General features: G+C 35.0%; 1 protein-coding gene across 3 annotated transcripts in view; it reads right to left on the bottom strand.

Annotated features, from left to right (window-relative positions):
* The window catches only part of Mvl (solute carrier family member malvolio), a 140,619-nt gene extending 119,133 nt beyond the window's left edge, over positions 1–21,486 (bottom strand). The window contains exons 1-2 of one of the 3 annotated variants that reach the window (XM_089093298.1): positions 21,392–21,486; positions 16,450–16,551 (exon numbers count right to left, since the gene is read on the bottom strand). In XM_089093298.1, the coding sequence (XP_088949424.1) occupies positions 16,450–16,503 (54 nt within the window). In that variant the 5' untranslated portion in view covers positions 16,504–16,551; positions 21,392–21,486. Of the gene's footprint in view, positions 1–16,449; positions 16,552–21,341 lie in introns of all 3 variants that reach the window. The other 2 variants (XM_089093296.1, XM_089093297.1) reach the window with 2 other exon arrangements.
* Between the last annotated feature and the right edge of the window lie 2,777 nt (positions 21,487–24,263).

The raw sequence follows: 24,263 nt of genomic DNA, 5'->3' as shown, positions 1-24,263 counted from the left end.
AAACTGGGACACACAACAAATAAATGCAATGAAATTCTCCTATAGTGTAATAATTGTAAAGCAGCCCATCCTAAAGAGTTGACAACTTGCAACAACACTCAGCCCACATGTATCAATTGTAAAGGCCCACATGAATCTACCAATAAATCACTATGCCCTGCATGTAAGAAAAGAGCACTAACACTCCAAATAGCAAGAAAGAAGGCCATTCCATACCCCTTCGCAGCTATGGAAGCAAATGCTGCCCAAACATACCACATAAAGCCCATAATGAAACCAACCAAAACTCCCAAGCCAAACACTCCAAATGCATTATGTACCCCCTACAAAACACCATCCTTTAAGCCCCCTAGCTCACATCTCTATCAGAAAGAATCACCAAGCCAACAAGTCTCCTTGCCTAGTGAGATGAGGTTGGCCTGGCACCCCCTCCCAACAAGAAACAAACCAGAAACACTACCAGAAATTAATCCATTAACTGACAAACTGGATGCACAACCAAACATGCAAACCCCAAATATATGCTTATTCATTCTAAACTGTAATGCAGTTCAGGCCATGAATATACAACAACAACAGAAAACAAAAATCATTGCTGAATTGGCAAAAACCTACATCCCTAATCATATGGTCATTCAAGCAAAAAAAGATCTTGCTCTACTATTAACAAAGCTGAACATTGATACACAGTCATATGAAAATTAAATCAACAACACAACACATATCAATACTCCAGTGGAACGTAAGATCACTTACAGAAAATAAGCTAAATGAACTAATATCTTTTATGAATAATAATTCCAATGAAATTGCTTGCCTCCAGGGAACTCATTTAAACCAAAATCAACAAATTAAGTCACTGGGATATACTATCCTGAGAAAGGATAGATCATCAGAGAGAAAAGGAGGTGGAGTAGCCTTAATAATTAATAATAACCTAAATTTCTGTGGCATCAACTTTCCAGATTTTGTAAATGATGTTGATGCAGTTGGTATCAGTGTTTGGCTGAATAATACAAAAACTTAAATAATAAGCTTTTACAAACCTAATGGCCAAACTACAGATGCCATGGATTTCTTCAGTTATATAAATATTCATAATATGTTGAAAAATATGATTATTTGTGGAGACTTTAATGCCCACAGCCTTATGTGGGGGAATAAACCATCAAATAAAGCTGGTAAGTTCATTGAGCATATGACTTAAAATAATATTGATTTAGCTGTTGCTACCCCTCCAAACCTGAATACATATTTCAACCCCAGAAGTGTCAGTTTCTCTACAATTGACCTACAAATTGTGTCATTAAATATTTTGAATAAAATTTATATAAATAAAATTGACAGTCTATGTACTGACCACTTTGCCATAGTTTGCTCCCTAAATGAACCTGTTGAAACTCTATCATATACCTCCAAATATATAAATGTTAGAGCAAATTGGCCTATGTTCCAAAATAAGCTAAATGATGAAATTACAAGTTTCACCCATAATTCACGCATTTCAAACACAACAGTTGACACACAAGCTGAAATCTTGTCATCTTCACTAATAAATACAGCTAATCATGCTATCCCCAGGACAACATCCAGGAAAAGATTCCCTAAACATATTCCCAAAGCATGGTGGACAAATAAGTGCCAAAATAATTGGAGAACAAAAAAGGCAGCTGGGAGAACATTCCTAAAAAAAAAAAATCACCTACTATATATTTAAAAAAAATGCAAGTAGAATCTAATCTAAAAAGGACTATAATAAATGCCAAATATAACTACTGGAATAATTTTGCAAATAATTTGTCCAGAGAAACACATGAGCCAATTATACATAAAGTTATAAGCCACATCTGTGGGAAAAAAAAAGACTTCCCCCAACCCACTCCTGTATGAACTTATACATAATAATACCCATTATGACAATGATAATGAAAAAGCTAAGCTATTTGCCACTCTTTTTGTTAATAAGCTAACATCAAATAATTGCACCAAAATATCCCAAATTCCTATGAACCCTAGTTACCAACCTCGCCCAGGATCCGAGTATATAACCAGTCCATTTTCAATCCAGGAAATGAATAATGCAATTCATCATATTAGGACCAAAACTAGCAGCAGCTATGACAATACACACCCTCATGGATAAAGAATCTCACCCCTTCATACAAACAGGAACTTCTAAATTATTATAATCATGTTTGGCTTCATCTACATTCCCCAATATCTGGAAATGTTCGTCCCTCCTACCAATCCTAAGGAAAAATAAACCCAAAAATAACCCTGAGTCTTATAGGCCCATAATGATTAATCCTGTGATGGGGAAAATAATGGAGAAAATGATCTATTATCGACTCCTCTGATGTGTTGAAAAAAATAATATGATCCCTCACAATCAAACTGGTTTCAGGAAACACCAGTCCTCAACAGATGCTTTCTTATTATTAACAAATGCAATAAATGAATCATTCTCAAATAATAATGTCCTAGTCGCAGCTTTCCTAGATTTTGAAGGGGCATATGACAGTGTGAACCACCAAATCCTCTTAAATAAACTTGCAAACCTTGGACTACCCTCCAAGGTAGTATCTCTTATTAAAATCGTTCATAGAACTGCGAAGTTTCATTGTTTGTGTAGGTTCAGCCTCATCACCTCAAAAGACAATAACCAAAGGCCTTCCTCAGGGAGCAGTCCTCAGCTGCCTCCTCTTTGACCTATATCTCTGGGACATGAACCTCCCACACTAATCTACAATATGCTGATGATCTGGTACTATGGTCATCTGACAAAACCTTTGAGATTGCACAGTCAAAGCTGCAAAAGTGAATTTTCCAACTTGAAAAATGTTCTCAACATTCAGATTTACCCATTGCACCTAAAAAAGTCAAAAATATTCCAATTCCACCAAAAGCGAAACCATGTTAATGCAAGACTAACTCTAAATGGAACAACTATTCCAGAAGATAATCATATTAACTACCTAGGTCTCATGCCTGACCAAAAACTTGATTTCCACCTCCACATTTCAAACACAATAAAAAAATGCTATAGAAAAACAAGTACACTAAAAAGACTCCTTTCCACACCCTGGGGCTGTAAGGAGAAAACCTTACTCCAGTTTTATAAATCACATATAAGATCCCATATTGACTATGGGCTCATCGTCTATGGTGCATGTGCAAAGACTCAGATGCAAAAAATTGAAACAATACAAAATGATATAATACGTCTCATATTTGGTCTTAGGAAACCCAAAAGCACCAAGTTTCTGCTTATGGAGAGTGGATTAACAACAATAAGGGAGAGACATAGCTTTCTCTTGATTAAACATCTTACAAAAATTGAATCAAATAGCTCACAAACTCTACATAATTTGTTGAGAAATCCAGCCATGTATAAAGGCGTTGCAAATGAGTATGCCAATATTCAGAAGAAGTTTCCTGTACCCCTAAAGTCTATTGCACCTACTTTCCCTAAATCCCCTCGATGGAATTGGTCAATCCCCATAATAAATATTGATTTCTCAAAGTGAACTAAAGATTTAACCCCCATTGCTTTTATCCAGAAAAAATTTGCTGAACTTAATACAATTACTTATAAAAACCATTTTTAAATCTTTGTTGATGGGTCCAAAATGAATGAGAAGGTAGCAAGTGGTGCTTTCCTTCCTCACCTGAAAATTGCAATGGGTGAGAGATTGTATAATAATGTATTTATAATGTCTGCAGAGTTAAATGCCATAATCATGGTATTAGAACACCTTATGGAAAACCAACCTCTGATTGCTAATTATAATAATATTATAGTTTATTCCGACTCTTTATCAAGCCTTGAGTTGCTGTCTTCAGCTCCTCAGTATAAGTTGGATATTGACACTTATCATTGCATTCTCGTACCAGTTTCCTAATTCAAGTGTTTCAGTTCCCCTGTCCCCTCTCTGCAGGTATTGTAATATAAATAATGAAACAATTGACCACTGCCTATTTGAATGTAATATGCTGACGTCTGCACAACATACCTTGCTTTGTAAACTGTCAAATCGCTTCAAACACCAAAAAATCTCACTATCAGCCAAGAGCCTAGCCAACTATGCCTGCACACAGAGCATAGAAATCGACATATATCACTATATATTTGAACTCCTTGAGTCGAAAGACCTACTGAAAGACATCTGAGAATATCTAACAAATAAAAGACAACCAAGCCAGTAGCTCTGTAGCCCACAGAGTGAAGCAAAAGGAAAAGGGCTAAATAGTGTCGACTGAAAAGCCCGCCTGCTGTGAAATAGAAGAAGAAGAAGAACAAACAAAACAAACAAGGATGGAACAATATCAGCAGCAACATTTTAAGAAATTTAAAATAAATTTTCTTGTGAAATATTATCTCAATTAATCAGCAGCAGTACCGAGCCAATCCTGCTCAGATCATCCTCAGGGCTATACTGTGGTGTTTCTCCTCCCCATAGTATAGTGCAGACGGTTTGATATCATTGTATTATCCCTTCTTGTTTTAGTTTTGTTTTAGTTTAAAGCTTTTTCCCATAGGCAATGCTTAGAAATCCTAAAAAAAAAGTCCCCCCAGATCCAACCCCAAATACCAGTGAAACTGATACCCATTTTGGCTGGTCAAGCTCACTATCTAAAAGTTCAAATGATAGCTCCAATTCTGAGAATAGGATAATGATCAGTGTAGGGGCTAATGTCACTATAAATGATGATAATGGGTTTCAAGAGGTCCTTTCTAGAAGCTCTAAAAAAAGAAATAAATATCCCCAATCAAAAGCATTTCCCCCCTCCCTGCCCAAGATCCTCCCTCCCAAAACTTAGGAATTCACCTTAAAATTACTCCTACTACCCCCTTTGAAATAAAAAAGATTACTGCAATAAGAGTTGTAATTTTCAAATTGATAAAATCAATGTTCTCTCTTAATATTCACCGTGATGGATGTCTGCTAATAGCTGTCCAAGATGAGAAATCAACAGACACAATAATTAATCTAAAATCCCTTCTGAATACCCCAATTAATGCATCTAAATGGAACCCAAAACAATCACCAACAAAATAGTAGTTTATAATTTTCCCCAGATATATCCATTCAGGAGTTAAAAGAAGGGCTCTCAGATAGGGCTGGCAACACAATCCCAGTTGAAGATGTTACCCAACTTGGTAAACCTAACTCTAATGGCCTACAAACAAGTAGATCCTTCTTATTTACACTGAACGAAAAAATTAATATCCCAGAAAAGTTATTCCTATTTGGGCAAATCAAACCACACAAGGAATACAAACCTAAGCCTATCCAGTGTCAGAAGTGTCTCAAACTGTGACAGACAACAAACAAATGCAATGAAATTCTCCTAGAGTGCAGTAATTGTAAAGCTTTCCATCCTAAAGAGTTGCCAACTTGCAACAACACTCAGCCTACATGTATCAATTGCGAAGGCCGACATGAATCTACTAATAAATCACTATGCCCTGCAGATATAAAAAAGAGCTCTAACACTCCAAATAGCAACAGAGAAGGCCATCCCATACCATCCCATTTGCAGCAATGGAAGCAAATGCTGCCCAACAATACCAAATAAAGCCCGTAATGAAACCAACCAAACCCCTCAAGGCAAGCACCCCTAAAGTAGCCCGGACCCCGGATACCACATCCTCCTCTACGTTCCCGAGCTCAAATCCCTCACCGAAGTACACGCCCCGCCAACAAGCGTCCTTGCCCGGTGAGATGTTTTCATCATGCCCCCCCCCTCCCAAGCCGACCTAGACCCGTAACACTACCCCGAAACAATCCCATAACCAACAAACAGGATGCAAAACCAAAAAAGCACACCCCAAAAATATGCTAATTCATTATAAACTTTAAAGTAGTTCATGCCATGAACATACATCAACTACAGAAAACAAAAATCATTGCAGAATTGGCAAAAATCTACATCCCTGATGATATGCTCATTCAAGCCAAAAAAAATCTTGCTTTACTGTTAACAAAGCTGAACATTGATACACAGTCATAAAAAATACATCAACAATACAACACAAATTAATACTCCAGTGGAACGTTAGATCACTCACAGAAAATACGTTGAATGAAATAATATTTTTTATGGATAATAAATCCATTGATATTGCTTGCCTCCAGGAAACACAATTAACCCAAAATCAACAAATTAAGTCTCTGGGATTCAGTATCCTGAGAAAGGATAGGTCATCAGAGGTAAAAGGAGGTGGCGTAGCTCTATTAGTTAAAAATAATATAACATTCTGTGGCATCAATTTTCCAGATTTTGCTAATGATGTTGATGCAATTGGTATCAGTGTTTGGCTGAATAATATAAAAACCTACATAATAAGCTTTTATAACCCTAGTGGCCAAACTACAGATGCCATGGATTTCTTTAATTATATAAATAATTCTAATATGTTAAAAAATATCATTATTTGTGGAGATTTCAATGCCCACAGCCTTTTGCGGGGAAATAAACCAGCAAATAACGCTGGTAAATTGATTGAGTATATGCCTTCAAATAATAATGAATTAGCTGTTGCTACCCCTCCGAACCTGAATACTTATTTCAACCCACAATTGACCTAAAATTCTCCACAATTGACCTAAAAATTGTGTCATTAAATATTTTGAATAAAATTTATATAAATAAAATGGATAGTCTATGTACTGACCACTTTGCTATAGTGTGTTCCCTAAATGAACCTGCTGAAACTCTACCACATACCTCTAAATATATCCACACTAAAGCAAATTGGTCTATGTTCCAAAATAAGCTAAATGATGAAATCACAAGTTTCACCCAAAATTCATACATTTCAAACGCAACAGTTTGTTTGAGAGTTCAGAGGAGACACTTCTCCTGTGATTCCTGTAATTTCGCAACCTAACCTGTGTACAAAAACGTGATTAATTCATGTTTTTGATAAGACGTCTCTTGTGAATTATTTATAATCTGGATACCAGCAATTTTACAACCTAACCTGTGAACAAAACGTTAATAATTACTCTCTTGGATAAGACTTGTGGATACTTTGACTTAAGGTGACCCATTAATCTATTTAACTTTGTTAAAATAGTGAATATTTAAATTTTTGGCAACTGATTAGTAAACACTAAACCAGATTACTGGTACTTTTCTCGTTATTGTTGATTATTTTGAATTTATTGTGAAACAATTTCTAATTAGTGTTCGAATTTGTGAGTTCGAATAGCTCAAATGTTTGGAAAAAAGGAGCCTCCAAAACAACCTCCTGATAGAGATATGAGTAAGTCACCATTTCAACCATCTTCAAAAGCCCTTGCTAGAACCCTCCTAAAGCTGCGAATGTACCAGCGACCTCTCTGAAGAGTATTCATACCCTAAACATGGATACCACCCAAAGTCCATCCCCCTCAACAACTGATACTGAAAAAGATGAAGTAGGCTTTAAGATAGTAAACTCGGCAAAGCGTAGAAGACAGAGAACAAAAACTCCACCAGATTCAGCAATAATACATCTAACCGATACCACGAACAACTCTTCAATAAATCCAGCCGATTTCCCGGTAATTATTCAACTAGTTCCCCAATCTGATAATTGCTTGTTTACCAACCATGATCTACCAAAGTTGCGAGTTTCCCTTTTCAAGACCATTCGTTGCAACTTTAATATGAATATAAACAGATCAGGATCCCTAGATATCCTTTTGAACGATTCCACATCAGTGAAAAAGGTAATGGAGCTGAAAAGTGTTGAAAATATTGTTGTCACAGCCCACCTGTGGTCCCCAAGCCTAATAAAAACAAAGATAGTGCTCTACAATATCCCTAAATCATTTCTAAACTCGGACCTGATGGAAGCATTGATGAATGGAAAAGGTGAATGCATTCCGGTCTCTAGTGTTCATACACTTGGTCGCGAAACCACTGAAACCACAAACTTTAAAACTGTGTTGTTTGAGCTTCAAGGACAATTTAATATTGACAGAATGTTCCTCTTTGGCCAACAAAAATCTTTCAAGCCTTACAAAGAAAAGCCATTACAGTGTATTAAATGTCTAAAGCTTGGTCACTCAGATAAATACTGTAGAGAGGATTCCAACATTTGTAAGATTTACCTTGGCAAGGACCATAATGAGTCAAACTGTCAATTTGACCCAATATGTACTAATTGTAAGGGCAAACACCAGTCCCTAGATAAAGGAAGCTGTCCCAAATATAAACAAAGGGCAGAGATACTAAGAATAGCAAAAGAGCAACAACTTCCAATCCCTTTTGTAGCAATGCAAGTCCCAAGGACACCAAGAGTCCCCCGTCCCCCAACAGGCCTCAGGCAACCAACAGCCCCTGAACCACCAACAGGCCCCAGGCAACCAGCATCCCCCAGGACACCAAGAGTTCCCAATGCTTCCCCTCGTGTTGAAAGTTTTCAGAATAATCTCATCCGAGACAAAACTCATGCATGGTTCCCCTAGATAGCAAGTGCCCCCCAAAAAAACCTGAAGAACCCCCGTTCGGAAAATCCTACGCAAGGAAAGACATCAAGACCGACAAAGCTACCTGGAATTACTCCCCACAGATTTCACACAGTTTCTCCAAATGCTTTGGAAGATGAATCAAACGTGTACTTTAAATTAGCCAGCTTTACAGTTACCTCTATGCTCATCTCCCAATTAGAGTTACCCAATCAGTTGAAATGCATTATTCTGAAGAATTTGGCAAAAACTCACTTTGGCGAGACCATAGTTTCCGAAGCACAAATTCAAATTGAGAGTGTTTTAAGCCAACATAGGCTGATTGAGTCACAATCAGAACGCCTGACGACTATTTAATGTGTGACTTTTCGTTTTTAACTAATTTATCCCTGTCCAATAACATTGTTTTTAATTATCCCGATATAGATGATAATCAGCATGCCAGCCCTATAAGCAGCCCCCCTGGTACCTTAACAAATGCTAGTTGTAAATACCTTGATATTTTCGATTTTGCTACTAATGTGAATCCAAAACTAGTAAATAATAATTCCCTTAATGTTCTTTGTTTCAACATCAGAAGCATCCGGAATAAGTGGCTCAAGTTTAAAGATTTAATTTCAATTAATGGTGTCTGCCCTTTTGATGTAATAGGATTAACAGAGACATGGCTTTCCGATAATGATGACACTAGCGATTTTTTACTCCCTGGTTACCAAATAATCCATATGCCCAGGAGATTGACAAAGCGTTCTGGTGGTATCTCACTTTACATCCGTTCAAATGTAAATTTTACCAGGCTATCAGAGTGCGAATCTATTTTCTCTACACAACTAAATCTCAGATGTATTTATTCAATAATTGTAAGCATAGTTATCGGCCAAAATTCCTATATACTCTCCTTATTTTATAAATCTCCTCCATTTCCGACCTCATGTTTTTGTAATCTGTTTGATGATTTTTCTAATTTTATTAACCTACCCCATAAAAAGGCAATAGTTCTTGGGGACTTTAATAGTAACCTAATTAATGTTGGTGAAAATATTGAATATGACTCTTTTTTTGAATCACTAACCACGAACGGTATTCTACCCACAATTTTTGTCCCCGGTAGAGTTGATCCTGTGTGTTCAACTTCAACATTAATTAATAACATTTTTGTATATATCTACCTTGTCAAAGAACAATCCTCCAATATAATATTTTAGGATATGTCAGACTATTTTCCTATTTAATTGTCTCTACCTTAGCAACCACTACCTCTACGGTCTAGAATTAATATCCCAACACCTACTCGAAACTACAGTTCTGCAAATATAAACCATTTCATCGATGGCCTAAGAACCACTGACTGGTCCGATGTCTTAAATTGTCACGAGGTAAATTCTGCCACAAATGGTTTTGCGCAAAGGCTAAGTGAGATTATCCATTCAACTTTTCCTATTCGTAAACCTAACCGGAAAAATATCCCTATTTGCCCCTGGATGTCACATAGCCTCATTGTCTCCTCATATCGTAAAAGCAAATTATATAAGTTAGCCTGTAAGACCCGTAGTGATATTGACCTATCTAATTATAAACATTATAAAAACTTATACACTAAACTCATCCGTGAAGAGAAGAAAAATTATTATTATACAAAAATTCTCAATTGCAAAGGAAATCTGAAAAAGATATGGTCCACCATTAATGATATACTTTCAAAAAATAGAAAATCAAAGTCTATACTTATTCGCCTTAAAGACACAAATGGTAGATTAATTGACCCTTTACATGCACCTGATGCATTTAATAATTATTTTTTGAATGTTCCTCATACTGACTCCCGCTCCTCCTCACAGGCTGTATTCCCTTGCTTCAATTTTAGATCCATGTTTTTCTGCCCAACTGATAGCAATGAGGTACTTCAAATCATCGGTTCTCTCCCTAATAGTTTTACTCCTGACTGTTTTGGATTAAGTAATAAGCTCCTGAAGACTATATCTCCTTTTGTCTACGAGCCCATCAAGCATATTGCCAACCTATCTTTAACCCACGGAGTTTTCCCTGATTTACTAAAGTCAGCCATTGTTATTCCAGTTCTTAAAAAGGGAGATCCAACTGAGATAGGTAATTATCGTCCAATCTCAATTCTTCCTGTTATATCCAAAGTGCTCGAGAGAATCATCTTCAGACGTCTGTCTCCCTTTCTGTTTGACAGTCAGCATTCCGTATCCTTGATTTCTCCTCACCAATATCGCTTTCGGCTGGAATTTTCAATTTCTCATGCTCTAATTGACGCCACACAGTTCATACACACACAACTAGACCTTAAAAAACTGTATTGGGCTTATTTTTGGATTTTTCTGAGGCCTTTGATACGGCCGATCATAGTGTTTTTATAAGTATATTAAATAGTTACGGTATTCGTGGTATTCCCCTCTCTTGGTTTGATTCTTATCTATCTGGAAGGGTACAGAGTGTGAACCTGGGTAGAATATCCTCTCAGCCCTTACCTGTTTTGAGGGGTGTCCCGCAAGGCTCCGTTCTAGGCCCTATTTTATTTCTCCTGTATATCAATGATCTTGTTATAGACCTGGGCCCTTCAGTGTATCCTGTATTATTTGCTGATGACAGCAACTTCTTCATCACTGGCACCAATCTACCATTGGCAGTAACCTCTGCCCAAGTCCTTCTGAACAGAGTCCAGGCGTGGTGCCTTACGAATAACATGACCATTAATAGCAAAAAAAGTCAAATAGTGTTATTCAGAACCCCCTACAACAAAGACGTTATTCAACCTGCTCTTGGTCTCAGGTACCCCTCCGACATCATCCCACAAGTGGAGGTTGCCAAGTTTCTTGGTGTATTTATTGACTCATGCTTGTCATTCTCTAATCATATTTCTTACATAACAGCAATAATTTTGAGACAAGTAGCTATGATTAACCGTGTGAATTATTTTCTTCCTCCTGACATCCTAGTTACCCTCTATTATTCCTTTATTTTTCCTTACCTTTCTTATTGCGGATCAGTTTGGGGAAATACAAAACGGTCCTTCATTAAAAAACTCAAATTTGCCCAAAACCGCGCCATTAAAGCAGTTTTTCGGCTTCCCCGTCTATATCCAACTCGTGATTTGTATTCAGATTTTGGCATAGCTCCACTTGATCAAATCATACAAAAACTAAATTTATCGCTTGCTTACTCTGCTTTCCACAATAATCTTCCACCTCAACTCCTAACCTATTATAATATTAATAATTCGGAAGCCCATTGTCTCCGTTCATCCAATAGAGCCTTTAAAATTCCTAAATGCGTTTCTAGTGCTGCCCAGCAATCTCCCATTTACAAATCTATTATTCAATGTAACAAAATTCCCTCCAGTGTTGAACTAGCCACAAGTTTCTGCAATTTGTATAAAAACGTAGAAAAACTTGATGTTCTAATTTAGTATTTCAATTTTTAACAAATTGTATCTAATTAGCTCTGTGTTATTCTCCAATTTTTTTTTTCTCTTTCAGTGTTGGTTTAATTTTTTTTTCTCTTGGTCCTTAAAAAGTTATATTCTAGGATCTTTATTGTTATTAATGTTTGTGTTATGTTTTTATTCGAATAAATTGAATTGAATAATTGAATTGAACAGTTGAAACACAGGCTGAAGTATTGACATCTTTACTAATAAATACAGCTAATCATGCTATCCCCAGGACAACACCTAAGAAAACCTACCCTAAACACATCCCTAAAGCATGGTGGACAAATGAGTGCCAAAATAAATGGAGAATAAAAAAGGCAGCTAGGACAGAATTCATAAAAAAACCATCACCTACTACATGTTTAAAACAATTACAAGCAGAATCTAATCTAAAAAAGACTATAATAGATGCTAAACATAATTACTGGAATAATTTTGCAAATAATCTCTCCAGAGAAACACATGAGCCAATTATACATAGAGTCATAAGCCACATCTGTGGGAAAAAGATTTCCCCCAACCCACTCCTGTATAAGCTTATACATAATAATACCCATTATGATAATGATAATGAAAAAGCTAAGCTATTTGCAACTCTCTTTGTTAATAAGCTAACATCAAATAATCAAAGCAAAATGTCCCCAATTCCTATGAACCCAAGTTACCAACCACGCCCAGGATCCGAGTATATAACTAGTCCATTTTCAATCCAGGAAATGAATAATGCAATACATCATATTAGGACCAAAACTAGCGGCAGCTATGACAATATACACCCTACATGGATAAAGAATCTCATCCCTTCATGCAAGCAAGAACTGCTAAATTTTTGTAATCACGCTTGGGCATATTCTATGTTCCCCAATATATGGAAATGTTCGTCCCTCCTAACAATCCTAAAGAAAAATAAACCCAAAGAGAACCCTGAGTCCTATAGGCCCATAATGATTACTCCTGTGATGGGGAAAATAATGGAGAAAATGATCTATCACAGACTCCTCTGGTTTGTTGAAAAAAGACAATATGATCCCTCACACTCAAACTGGATTCAGGAAACACCACTCCTCAACAGATGCTTTCATTTTGCTGACAAATGCAATAAATGAATCATTCTCAAAAAATAATGTCCTAGTTGCAGCTTTCCTAGATTCTGAAGGGACATATGACAATGTGAACCTCCGAATCATTTTAAACAAACTTGCAAACCTTAGACTACCCCCTAAGCTAGTATCTTTTATAAAATCCTTCATAGAATTGCGAGGTTTCATTGTTTGTATTGGTTCAGCTTCTTCACCCCAAAGGACAACACCCAAAGGCCTACCTCAGGGAGCAGTTCTCAGTTGCCTCCTGTTTGCCCTATATCTCTGGGACATGAACCTACCCCACACGAATCTACAATATGCTGACGATCTGGTGCTTTGGTCATCTGGCAACACCTTTGAGATAGCACAGTCAAATCTGCAAAAGTCACTTTTCCAATTTGAAAAATTCATACAACATTCAGATTTACCCATTGCACCTACCAAGTCAAAAATAATCCAATTTCACCGGTAGCGAAACCATGTTAATGCAAAACTAACTCTAAATAAAACAACTATTCCAGAAGATAATCATATTAATTACCTAGGTCTCATGCTTGACCAAAAACTTAATTTCCACCTCCACGTTTCAAACACAATAAAAAAATGCTATAGAAAAACAAATATACTAAAAAGACTTCTTTCCACACCCTGGGGCTGTAAGGAGAAAACCTTACTCCAGTTTTATAAATCACATATAAGACCCCATATTGACTATGGGCTCATTGTATATGGTGCATGTGCAAAGACCCAGATGCAAAAATTGAAACAACACAAAATGATATAATACGTCTCATATTTGGTCTTAGGAAACCCACAAGCACCAAGTTTCTGCTAATGGAGAGTGGATTAACAACAATAAGGGAGAGACGTAGCTTTCTCTTGATAAAACATCTTACAAAAATTGAATCAAATAGCTCACACACCCTACATAATTGGTTAAGAAATCCAGCCATGTATAGAGGCATTGCAGATGAGTATGCCAACATTCAGAAGAAGTTCCCTGTACCAGCAAAGTATATTACACCCACTTGCCCCCAATCCTCTCCATGGAATTGGTCAAGTCCCATTATAAATACTGATTTCTCAAAGTGGACTAAAGATTTAACCCCCATCGCTTTTGTCCAGAAAAAATTTGCTGAACTTAATACAATTACCTATAAAAATCACTTCCAAATATTTGTTGATGGGTCAAAAATGAATGAGAAGGAAGCAAGTGGTGCTTTTTTTCCTCACCTGAAAATTACGATGGGCTAGAGATTATATCGCCGTTTTGGAAAATGCTCACAAATTCTGACAAGTCAAAAATTCGTTCAGTTTTCTTCCGGTTCGCAAAATATCTTTTACGTTTTCCCTCTTGGACGCGCAATTCTTATCTGATTAGAAAATTCAGCATTGCTGACCCCATTATAGCCGTGGAAAAGCAAATTCGTGCTTATAATTCCCGTTTAATGAAGTTGAATCATCCCTGGTCGTCAGCATTAACCCATTAGTAAAGATGTATTTGTTCTGTTTTTTTTTTTTTTCTTTTTTTTTTTATTTTATTTTTTTTTTTTTAAGTGTTTGTTTTTGCGCTTAGTGTAATTAGTGTTTGGTTTTTTTTTTTTTTACCAATTATGGCTTGATGCAATGATGTTCATATTATTTATGTTTGTTCAGTATTTAGGAGCCTAAAAAAAAAAGAAAAGAAACATGTCGCGTACATGCAGAGCAGTGTATAATTGTGTTTTTCTTTCTCGTTTTGTGTAATTTGTTCTAAGTGCTGATTTAGATATTAGCTCCAGCGTTCGTCACTACAAACCACATGTATAACTCCTAAGTTTATGTGTATTGCTTTTTTTTTTTTTTGCTTATTGCTCCGTCTTTTCCTTTTTTGTAATACGGGTTTTCCAATAAATAATAATAATAATAATAATAATTTATCTATAATGTCTGCTGAGTTAAATGCCATAATCATGGCATTAGAACACATTAAGGAAAACCAACCTTTGATTGCAAATACAAATAATATTATTGTATATTCCGACTCTTTATCCAGCCTGGAGTTGCTGGCCTCAGCTCCTCAGTATAAGTTGGACATTGACACTTGCTTCAAGTGGCATTGATAATCTTGCTTCAAGTGGCATAAAAACTTATTTTCAGTATATTCCTAGCCACTCTGGCATAAGTGGTAATCATCAGGTTGATGAAATAGCAAAAAATGCTATAAATACTGACCAGTCAAGTGGGAGACCACTCCCGTTTAAAGATATTTTCCAATGGAGGCTATCAGAGAATAATTTTATAAAGATCAATCCTATCCTTTCCCCCTTTCCCAACATGTACCTGTCTAAAATTTATCATAGAATTCGTTCTGGAACAAATGGACTAAATTTTCTTACATTCTCGTATAAGTTTACTAATTCAAGTGGTTCAATTCCCTTGTCCCCTCTTTGCAGGCATTGTAATATGAATAATGAAACAATTGACCATTGCCTATTTGAATGTAATATGCTGACGTCTGCACAACTTACCTTGCTTTGCAAACTGTTAAAATGCTTGAAACACCACAAAATCTCACTATCAGCCAAGAGCCTAGCCAACTATACCTGCACACAGAGCATAGAAATCGACGTGTATCAACTCATAATTGAACTCCTAGAGTCAAAATATCTACTGAAAGATATCCGAAAACATTTAATAATCATGAGGCAATCAAGCCAGTAGCTCTGTAGCCCACAGAGTGAAGCAAAAGGAAAAGGGCTAAATAGTATCACTGAAAAGCCCACCTGCTGTTAAATAGAAGAAGAAGAAGAACAATAGGAACAAGTATAACCAGAAAAGCTATAGACAGCCCAGTAGTATCAATACTACATCCTGAATATCTATCCACAAAAGAAAACAATCAAACTTTTATGCTACAAGCACATTAGACAAAAATGGTCATCAAAATCCCAGGCAGCCTTGGTCCACCACTGGATGCCTCCTTCCTGCCACTTGCCTGTGTTCAAGGTTGCACTGTTTACACAATATTCAAAAAATATTTTAAAATATACCTCTTCCGAATTATTAAAAGAAAAACATTTTTATGCCAGCATTTCAAGCAGGGAGTGTAACTTGAACTAATCTTGGGACCCCTCCTTTTTTCATTGTACTGGCTTAATAACCAATAATTTAATCATAGGTATTCTGTAGTCCTGAAAAAGTAGAAAGATTTTTCAACTGGAAATCTTGCAAAGTAAAAAAGTTAATACTATGTAAATAAAAATTTGGCAGATCATTAATCTTCAAGTTCCATTTAATGGAAATTGAAAAACTAAAAAAAAAAGATTATCTCTGCTTAGTTTTCAAGTTTTGCAGATATCTGTTGGCAAATAGCCTATTCAGTAAAGTCAAATTTGGTTGCCTTTACCCCCTTCTCATAAAATACATAGCACACACTTCTTATACCAATAAATTTATACAAGGGACTTACATAGCTCCTAGAAGAAGATGGCAGAAGACTTGAACCTTCATTTAGACTCATCATTTACTAAATGTTTGATGTTTATTATTTTCAGGACTCTAGCACTGTTGCCTAAAAGAATAGCAAGGAACATTTTAAGAGACTTGCAAACTTTTTTTTTATAAAAAGTTATATTTTCAAAGAACAAAGGAAGGCAAATTTGCACTACCAATACATATTAAATTACTAAAATAAAGATTTAGATACTGAAATGTAATTTTAAAATGGGAACTGACAATCTGGCCCCCCCCCCCTCTCCCCCCACAAGAATTCTTCAATATATGCATTAAAATGCCAGAAATTCTAAATAGTTATTCTTCTAACCTTTCATTAATCTATATAGTTAGAAGCCCAAAAATGAAAATAAAATGCTCTCCTTAACTCCAAAGAAGAGTGTTGTTCAAACATAAGTTAAGATTGCAGTCTGTAAAGAAAATTCAGATGAGATTGCATGAACAGCCCTAACCATTTGCATCCAATACAAATAATCAGAGCTACAAACAAATAATGTGGGAGACACATAAGAGAGGAAACTCAACTAGATTTCCAAGTAAAAAGAAACCCAAAACATCTTGTACCACCCAACAAAATCCAACATATATTTATCAATAAGTAAAAATATATTATTTGGGTTTTCCTGTTTTTTATTTATGTGTTTACTTACCCATTTGGCAAAAAAAAAGAACCAATTTACCAAAACAGCACAATTTTTTGTTTCAAACAGTTTCAACTGTAAGTAAAGAGCAACTCTTTTCAAAGAGCCACTTGGATTCTTTAGTTTATTAAATAAAAAAAACAAGTTTTTTTAACTGAAAGTAAGGAACAACATTAAAACTTAAAATGAACAGAAATTATTCTGTATATGAAAAGGGCTGTCCCCTCCTCAACGCCTTGTTCTTTATGCTGAATTTTTTTATTGTTTAAAAAAAATAGGGTTGTGAGAAAGTCAAACTTTAGTGTAAGGAATGAGGCATTGAGGAGGGGAAATCCCCTTTCATATATGGAATAATTTCTGTTTGTTTTATGTTTTAATGTCATTCCTTACTTTCAGTTAAAAAAACTTCCTTTTTTTATTGAATTTTTGAACGTTTTTGAATTAATGCAGGTTTTGATTTTTGCTCACCATACATGAATAATTAAAACAAAATTTGAATATTAATTTTACTTTTATTTGGTTAAATGGCTTTCTAAAAACCTGTTTAATTTTATTTATGAATGTTTCTATTAGTAATAAATATACTTAACTTACGAATTAACTTACATAACAAACTTTTATATTCATATGTTTTTAATAGTTCACCCCCTAGTCAATACCTTGCTCTTTAATCTAAAGTTCAAATTTCGTTTTAATTCTTTAAAAATGATCCATTAATTTACAAAGGCCATTAAATATAATAAATAGCTCTTATAAAAGTACTAAAAAATCTTTGACTTAAAGAGCGAAATACTGACTAAGGGATGAACCCAATCATATACGTAATGTTTTTGTCGTTTTAATTTTTTATTTTGCTCCTTAATTTCAGTTGAAAAACTTGTTTTTTTTATATATAATTTATGATCTTTTTTAAAATAATGTTGGGAAATCTGGTGCCTCCTTCAAAGCAAAAAAAAAAAAAAAAAAAAAAAAAAAACATGCATCCGTGATCTTTCTTCTGGCAAAAAATGCAAAATTCCACATTTTTGTAGATAGGAGTTTGAAACCTCTACAGTAGGGTTCTCTGATACGCTGAATATGATGGTGTGATTTGCATTATGGTTCTATAACTTTTAGGGGTCTTTCCCCCTTTTTTTTGAAAATCAGCCAAATATTCTCAGGCGTGTAACTTTTGATAGGTAGGACTAAACTTGATGAAACTTATATATTTGAAATCCGCATTAAAATATGATTCTTTTGATGTATCTATTGGTATCAAAATTCTGTTTTCTACAGTTTCAGTTACCATTGAGCCGGGTTGCTCTTTACTTACAGTTCAATACCACAAACTGTTTGATACTCTTTCCAATATAATGGTCATTTTCTTAAAATGCACCCCACCTCCATAATGGTCCCAAATACAGATCTAATAACATATTTAATTTTTCTGTTGAATTGCAGACTGTCTTTATTCTTCTTTGTCAAAATGAGTAAGTCTATCTATGTTCCTGACTTGGTGAAATTTACTTTTCCTGAGTGAGAACAACAGAATAGTGGATATAAATACTATTTGAAATGAAGTGAATGACAATGGCAGAAACCATCATAATCTGATTAATAGAAATATGCTGCATCTTATAAAGTAAGATTTCACTGTTTTTCAACATATTAATAAGGCTATATCTGAGGTAATCAAGGGGGCCTGCTAATATTACTTATATATATATTTTTTTTTATGTTTCCTTGAGAAGAGGCCAGCCACTAAATATTTACCAAAGTAAGAATTTCACTTACAGCATTTTCTCTAGCTTTTGATATAGCCTAGTACTACATCTGGGAGAATTAAGAGAGAAGGGGTGCATTGTCAAAAATATAATTATAAACATTACAAAGAGCATACATAAGAAATCTAATGGTACTAATCCTTTTTTTCATAATGTTTCTTTCAGAAGACCCACCCTTATCTGGTGGAACCCAATATCTCTTAAACTCATGTGCCAATGCATGTTTTACAGGGGAATTTCCACCACATAGCCTAACCAGTTCATTGAGCTATAAAACCACTAGCCAAGGCTGACAATATACATACTAATTTCCATCAAAAGCATTGTCAATTCTATTCTAGCTTATACAAACTGGTTACTTACATATTATACCAAGCACGGTCAAGAAGTTTGCTCTCTTAGATATGAGAAAACTGGTTTTATCTGTCTGTATTTAGAGACAATGATAATTAGCTTGGGTTCAGTAGAGAAAGTATGACATAAGTATATTTAAACTAAATATTTAATGTATAGAGTTGGTATTTTGGTTAAGTTAGGCATTTAATATAATGCATTCTGGGTAGCCTGCTTTCCATAATTCTTTGTTGTAGTTTCCAGAATTTTTTTCTACAGTATTATATTTTCATCATATTTTGGTATATTTCACTATGACTAACCTAACTTTACTTCTCAAGTGTGTTTGGTATAATAAATAAGTACCAAACAATTGGAAAACTTGTATTGAATCAGGCAAACAGCTACAGAATCCTATACCTCTCTTGACACAAGTGCCACTAAGGGGCTTATGCAATTGTTGCTCAACACATCATGCTAGAAAATTGAAAGTAATAAGGGAGAGCTGTACAGCAGGATTGCCATCATTGCTTGGATAAGCCACCAATAGCTACATATTGTGCTAATAGTCAAACATACACTGAGTTTAAATAACACAATGGACAATGTCTTCTTATCAGCTCCTATATTTTATACAAGCTGAATAACTAGCTGATAAATGTTGCTCTTTTAGGGTCCATGCTGTATATCCACAAAAATTAAGTAGACAAACACTTAAAATCTGTTGTTGTTTAAGGCAGCTTAAATTTAATTCTTTAATCAATTTGCAATTATTTTTGCAATCAATTTTTAATATAAACTGGTAAGCTAAGATTTTTTAGAATCATTAGACCAGGGCTGCATAACAGACCAATCACGAACTTTTCAGCTGTATCTGTTTTGACTAATTGTAACAAGTTCTTTGGTAATCTAATTTGGTGTGGTCTGGTAATCTAATTAGGCTCCACAAGGAGCCTAATTGGACATTTTTCTGCCCCCTGGAGGATTCCTCAGTTTTTTTGCCTTAATGACAACAATATTATTCTTTTGCAGATAGGTTAAGATACATATATTTAAGTATTCATCTTAAGCACTGTGAATTGTATCCTTTTTGTTTATACAGTAATATGTAGATATAGACACATGTTTCAGTTGTCTTTTTTTTACTTTATATTTGGAATTCTTTAGTGTCATTTGAATTGAATTAGCCATATTAGCCTATATACTCAGGCAAAATATGCTGTCTATTTATCTCCACCATAATTTCTTAACAATATAACATTCTTGTAGGCTACATGAATGATACACTGTCTTTTTATTATTGTAGTCTTCTTGATATGTTGGGGATTTTCGCTTTTTTATACACTAAAGTTGTACCATTATCACTAAGTGGGGATGGGCTAAATCTCTTTTTTGTAGGCTTAGCTAACTAATATTTAGAATCTGTTCTAGTATTGGTAATACAAAACCACTGGTCAATATATACCAAATCATATTATTGAGTTAGGAATAAAGTGAATACACCATTTGATGCCTTTTTTTATGCTGATTATGAATATAATAAGCATTTCTATCGGAAATGAATTCTAGCCCCCCCCCCTATGTAGGCAATACCTAACCTAACCCTGAAATGGCCGATATAGGGGGGGGGGCTAAAATTCATTTCCGATAGAAATGCTTATTATATTCATAATCAGCATAAAAAAAGGCATTGAATGGTGTATTCACTTTAGTCCTAACTCAATAGGCTAATATGATTTGGTAGATATTGACCAAACCACTTTTATGACCAACAATATCTTCTATTTTTATTGGATTTCCAGCAGTTTGAAGTTCTTAACCACTGTCAAAAAAGATCAATGTGGATGGCTTTGAGTGCTGAACATCTGGGATAGCATAGCTTAGGTAAGTATTAGCAGCTTCATAATTTAAGAAGGTGATGGTGGCAAGGACTTGATAGCCTAGCCTACTTGTGTTTATTAGGAAACTAAACTAGAACACTTTGAACATATGGGAGAAAAGACCCCTGTGAGAATGGCACAAACCTCCCATCTGGGGGCTTATGCTCCATTCCTAAAATTTGAAGTATGATAGTTAAATTTGCACCAATTTAAAAATTTAAATTTAGTTACACTTAAGATCTAACTTAAAAGAAAGATATTTATCCAAATATTTCTTGAACCATATAACTCAGGCTCATGTGCAGTGGTTCAAAAGCTTTGCTTCAATAGTCCAGAGCTGCAGTGTTCAAACTCTTTTCTACTGAGAGTGTCACTAGGTTATTTTGGCCAAAAAGTATCCGCCGCCTCGGTTTTACAGCACAAGTGTTGCTTCAAGGTGAAAGTAAAAACATAACCGTTTCAGCAGCTTTTGATATGCCAGATTTTCTACATCTTTAAAATCCAAAGATTGTCAATTATTAACAAAATTTGTGTCGTAATTAATATTGTTTATGCCCAAATTTATCCGAATAATTAAAACCTACACAAAATTACATTGGACAACAGTTTAAAAAGTTAAATAAATGGCAAGTATTCATCGAATAGCTAAATTAGTATTATTATTTCCACGTGCCTCGTTAGTACTGTCTGAATACTTATACACGTATGAATTAACCTGTTGCGTTACAAAGCACGAAAGTTCTCAATTCCGGCTAAAAAGCCAGCAATGGACCAACATTCTAATATTAAACATTTCAGCTTGAATAGGGTTAACATTGCGGTACAACTTTAGCATTTTGGCACATATTAGAGGTCCTGGTAAATCATATCATAGAAATCTCCCTCGTTCTCCTCTTGTTGCTTTATTTAGTTATTAATAAAGGGAAAAAAGAAGATTTTTGTTGAATGAAAACCCGACACAGAATAATTTCGTGGTTGCTAACTGATCTTCACAAAGGAAAGCCCTCCAAATTATATCTGAGTGAGTATTACAAAAGCTGCTTGCTCTTCAATTTATTCCACAATTTATATCGATGGAATAGAAACTGACACAGAATACCATGTAAAAAGGAAAGAAGAAAGATTCTACTGTCAAAGTTATTTTTTCTCGACCATTTCGTATACAAAGGGTGGTAATAGGATTTCGATGAGGGTCATTTGATTGAAAATTACATTTTTAGTACAGTCTTTAAGGGTCAAAAGTAATCAAAACTTCTTTTTATGCTCTTTTTGCCTGTATCTTCTTATAGCCTCTAATCCGAAATTCAAGACTACCATTTCATTCAAACTAGACGAAAAACTTCAAAATATATGGCCCCAGAGGACCATGAGACACATAGTCCCATGGGTAATAGCCTCAAATTATGTGAATGGCATACCCTTAAAAAATCAATTTTACCATAAAAGTTGGATATGCTTTACTTTGTTAATTCGGGATGATGGGAACATTTGATCTGCCTGATTGTAAGTACAAATTAAAACTAGATACAATGTGGAAATTTACAAAATTTTTATAAAATTTTTAGTAGAATGGTGGGGAAGTACTAATTTACTTGAATCAAAAACATGCCTTGATTTTAGTTTATATGATATAAGGACAAAATGGGCCTGCAGCCCCTCCAAGACAACCTACCATCTCATGTCCAACATTTTAGCACAAAAGTAGGCATTTTACAGCTTGTTTGAAACAAATCATGCAAAGTTTCCAATATATTTGACACTACCAAATTTTGATAGTACGAACAACCGTTATAATACTATCAACTTTTAGCAGAATGATTTGCATGCTGCACCTTGTTTTAGCCAAAATCATGTGAGGATTTTGAATATATATGATTGGAGGACCAAAGTGAGTCCGTGACCACGTTGACTCTTTTCTTACTGCCAGCTATCAGAAAGGTAGGCATAAGGCCACTTGTTTGAACTATAGTCACAGAAGAATTTTCGACACCTATGATTAGAGCTGGAAAATGGGCCTGTCAGTCGATACTTCCCCTCGAGTACCAAATATTACAGCCAAATTTACAGCAGACACGTACACAAGTTTTCATCTTTGTCTTGCGCAAAGCCCCTTTATATATACGTTCAAAGATTCACCTTAAACGTATGGGGCCAGGCAGCTCATATCGAGGTAACAGACTTTCACAGGAAAACACCATTTACAAGGCCCTCATACATACTTAGGTATTCCACATACTCAAATAACACTTTTTTTTTATCAGAAATATGGGTATACGGCACCTTCATTGAACCAGAATTATTCAAAGATTTTCATTCTCTATGGTTGGTTATAGATTATTGGTCTGTCTTCCCAAATTTGCCCCCTGCAACTCCGTGCCGGGTAGTCCATTTATTAGAGGAGAAACAAGCAAGTTTTTTTTCTCTTTTCAAGTGCAGAAGTACCTTCGTAAACAAAAGTGTTCTCATTATTATTAGTAAATTAAAACAATATCTCACATAAGTTTTAATCCAACTTGCCAGATTCATAACTGTTTCGTTTTTTTCGTTTTACTGGATATCCGTCTTTTTGTTTTATAACAATCCCAGTGCATGCAATCAAAGGGGTTTCACTTTTTTATTGGTTAATCACGCTTACTCGGCTATTTCAAGACTAGTTCGATACCCTTTTAAAATTTGGAATACTTTAATCTTGCTCTATTGGCTTAATTTTAGTATGTGTTTTATTTTTTGATGTTTCAAATCACATTTAAGTCACCATAATTTGAGCTTTATTAAGTCCCAGTTCAAAGAAAATACTCTATGTCCATTTAATTCTTTCTTACTGATATTTCTTCTAATACATTTTACTATTCAAACTAAGTATGTGAAAATTACAATCTATGAAGGAAAATTATATCATGGCTTTTAGACGTGGGCCGAGTGTGTATTAGCAGAATATAAGTGATAACATGCTTTGCCTTCTGTCCATTCGTTTGCTCGTTCACCAGCTCTTCATATGCTTCATATATAGGATCAGAAGCGTGCCCCCTAGGCAACGATTTACAATCTAGAAAAAACTGAACATATCTTGCCATTGATGGGAAGAAATACTGTCACTTCTATATAGAATATAATTTGTCAGCTCAACCATAAATCAAGGCAGATAGGCACGGT

This window comes from Artemia sp. Qi Xiang Cuo, chromosome 8 (assembly GCF_049724085.1).
Source record: "Artemia sp. Qi Xiang Cuo chromosome 8, ASM4972408v1, whole genome shotgun sequence".
NCBI classification, from domain to species: domain Eukaryota; kingdom Metazoa; phylum Arthropoda; class Branchiopoda; order Anostraca; family Artemiidae; genus Artemia; species Artemia sp. Qi Xiang Cuo.
The sequence above is the reverse complement of the archived record's forward strand: the minus strand, read 5'-3'. Positions and strand labels throughout refer to the sequence as shown.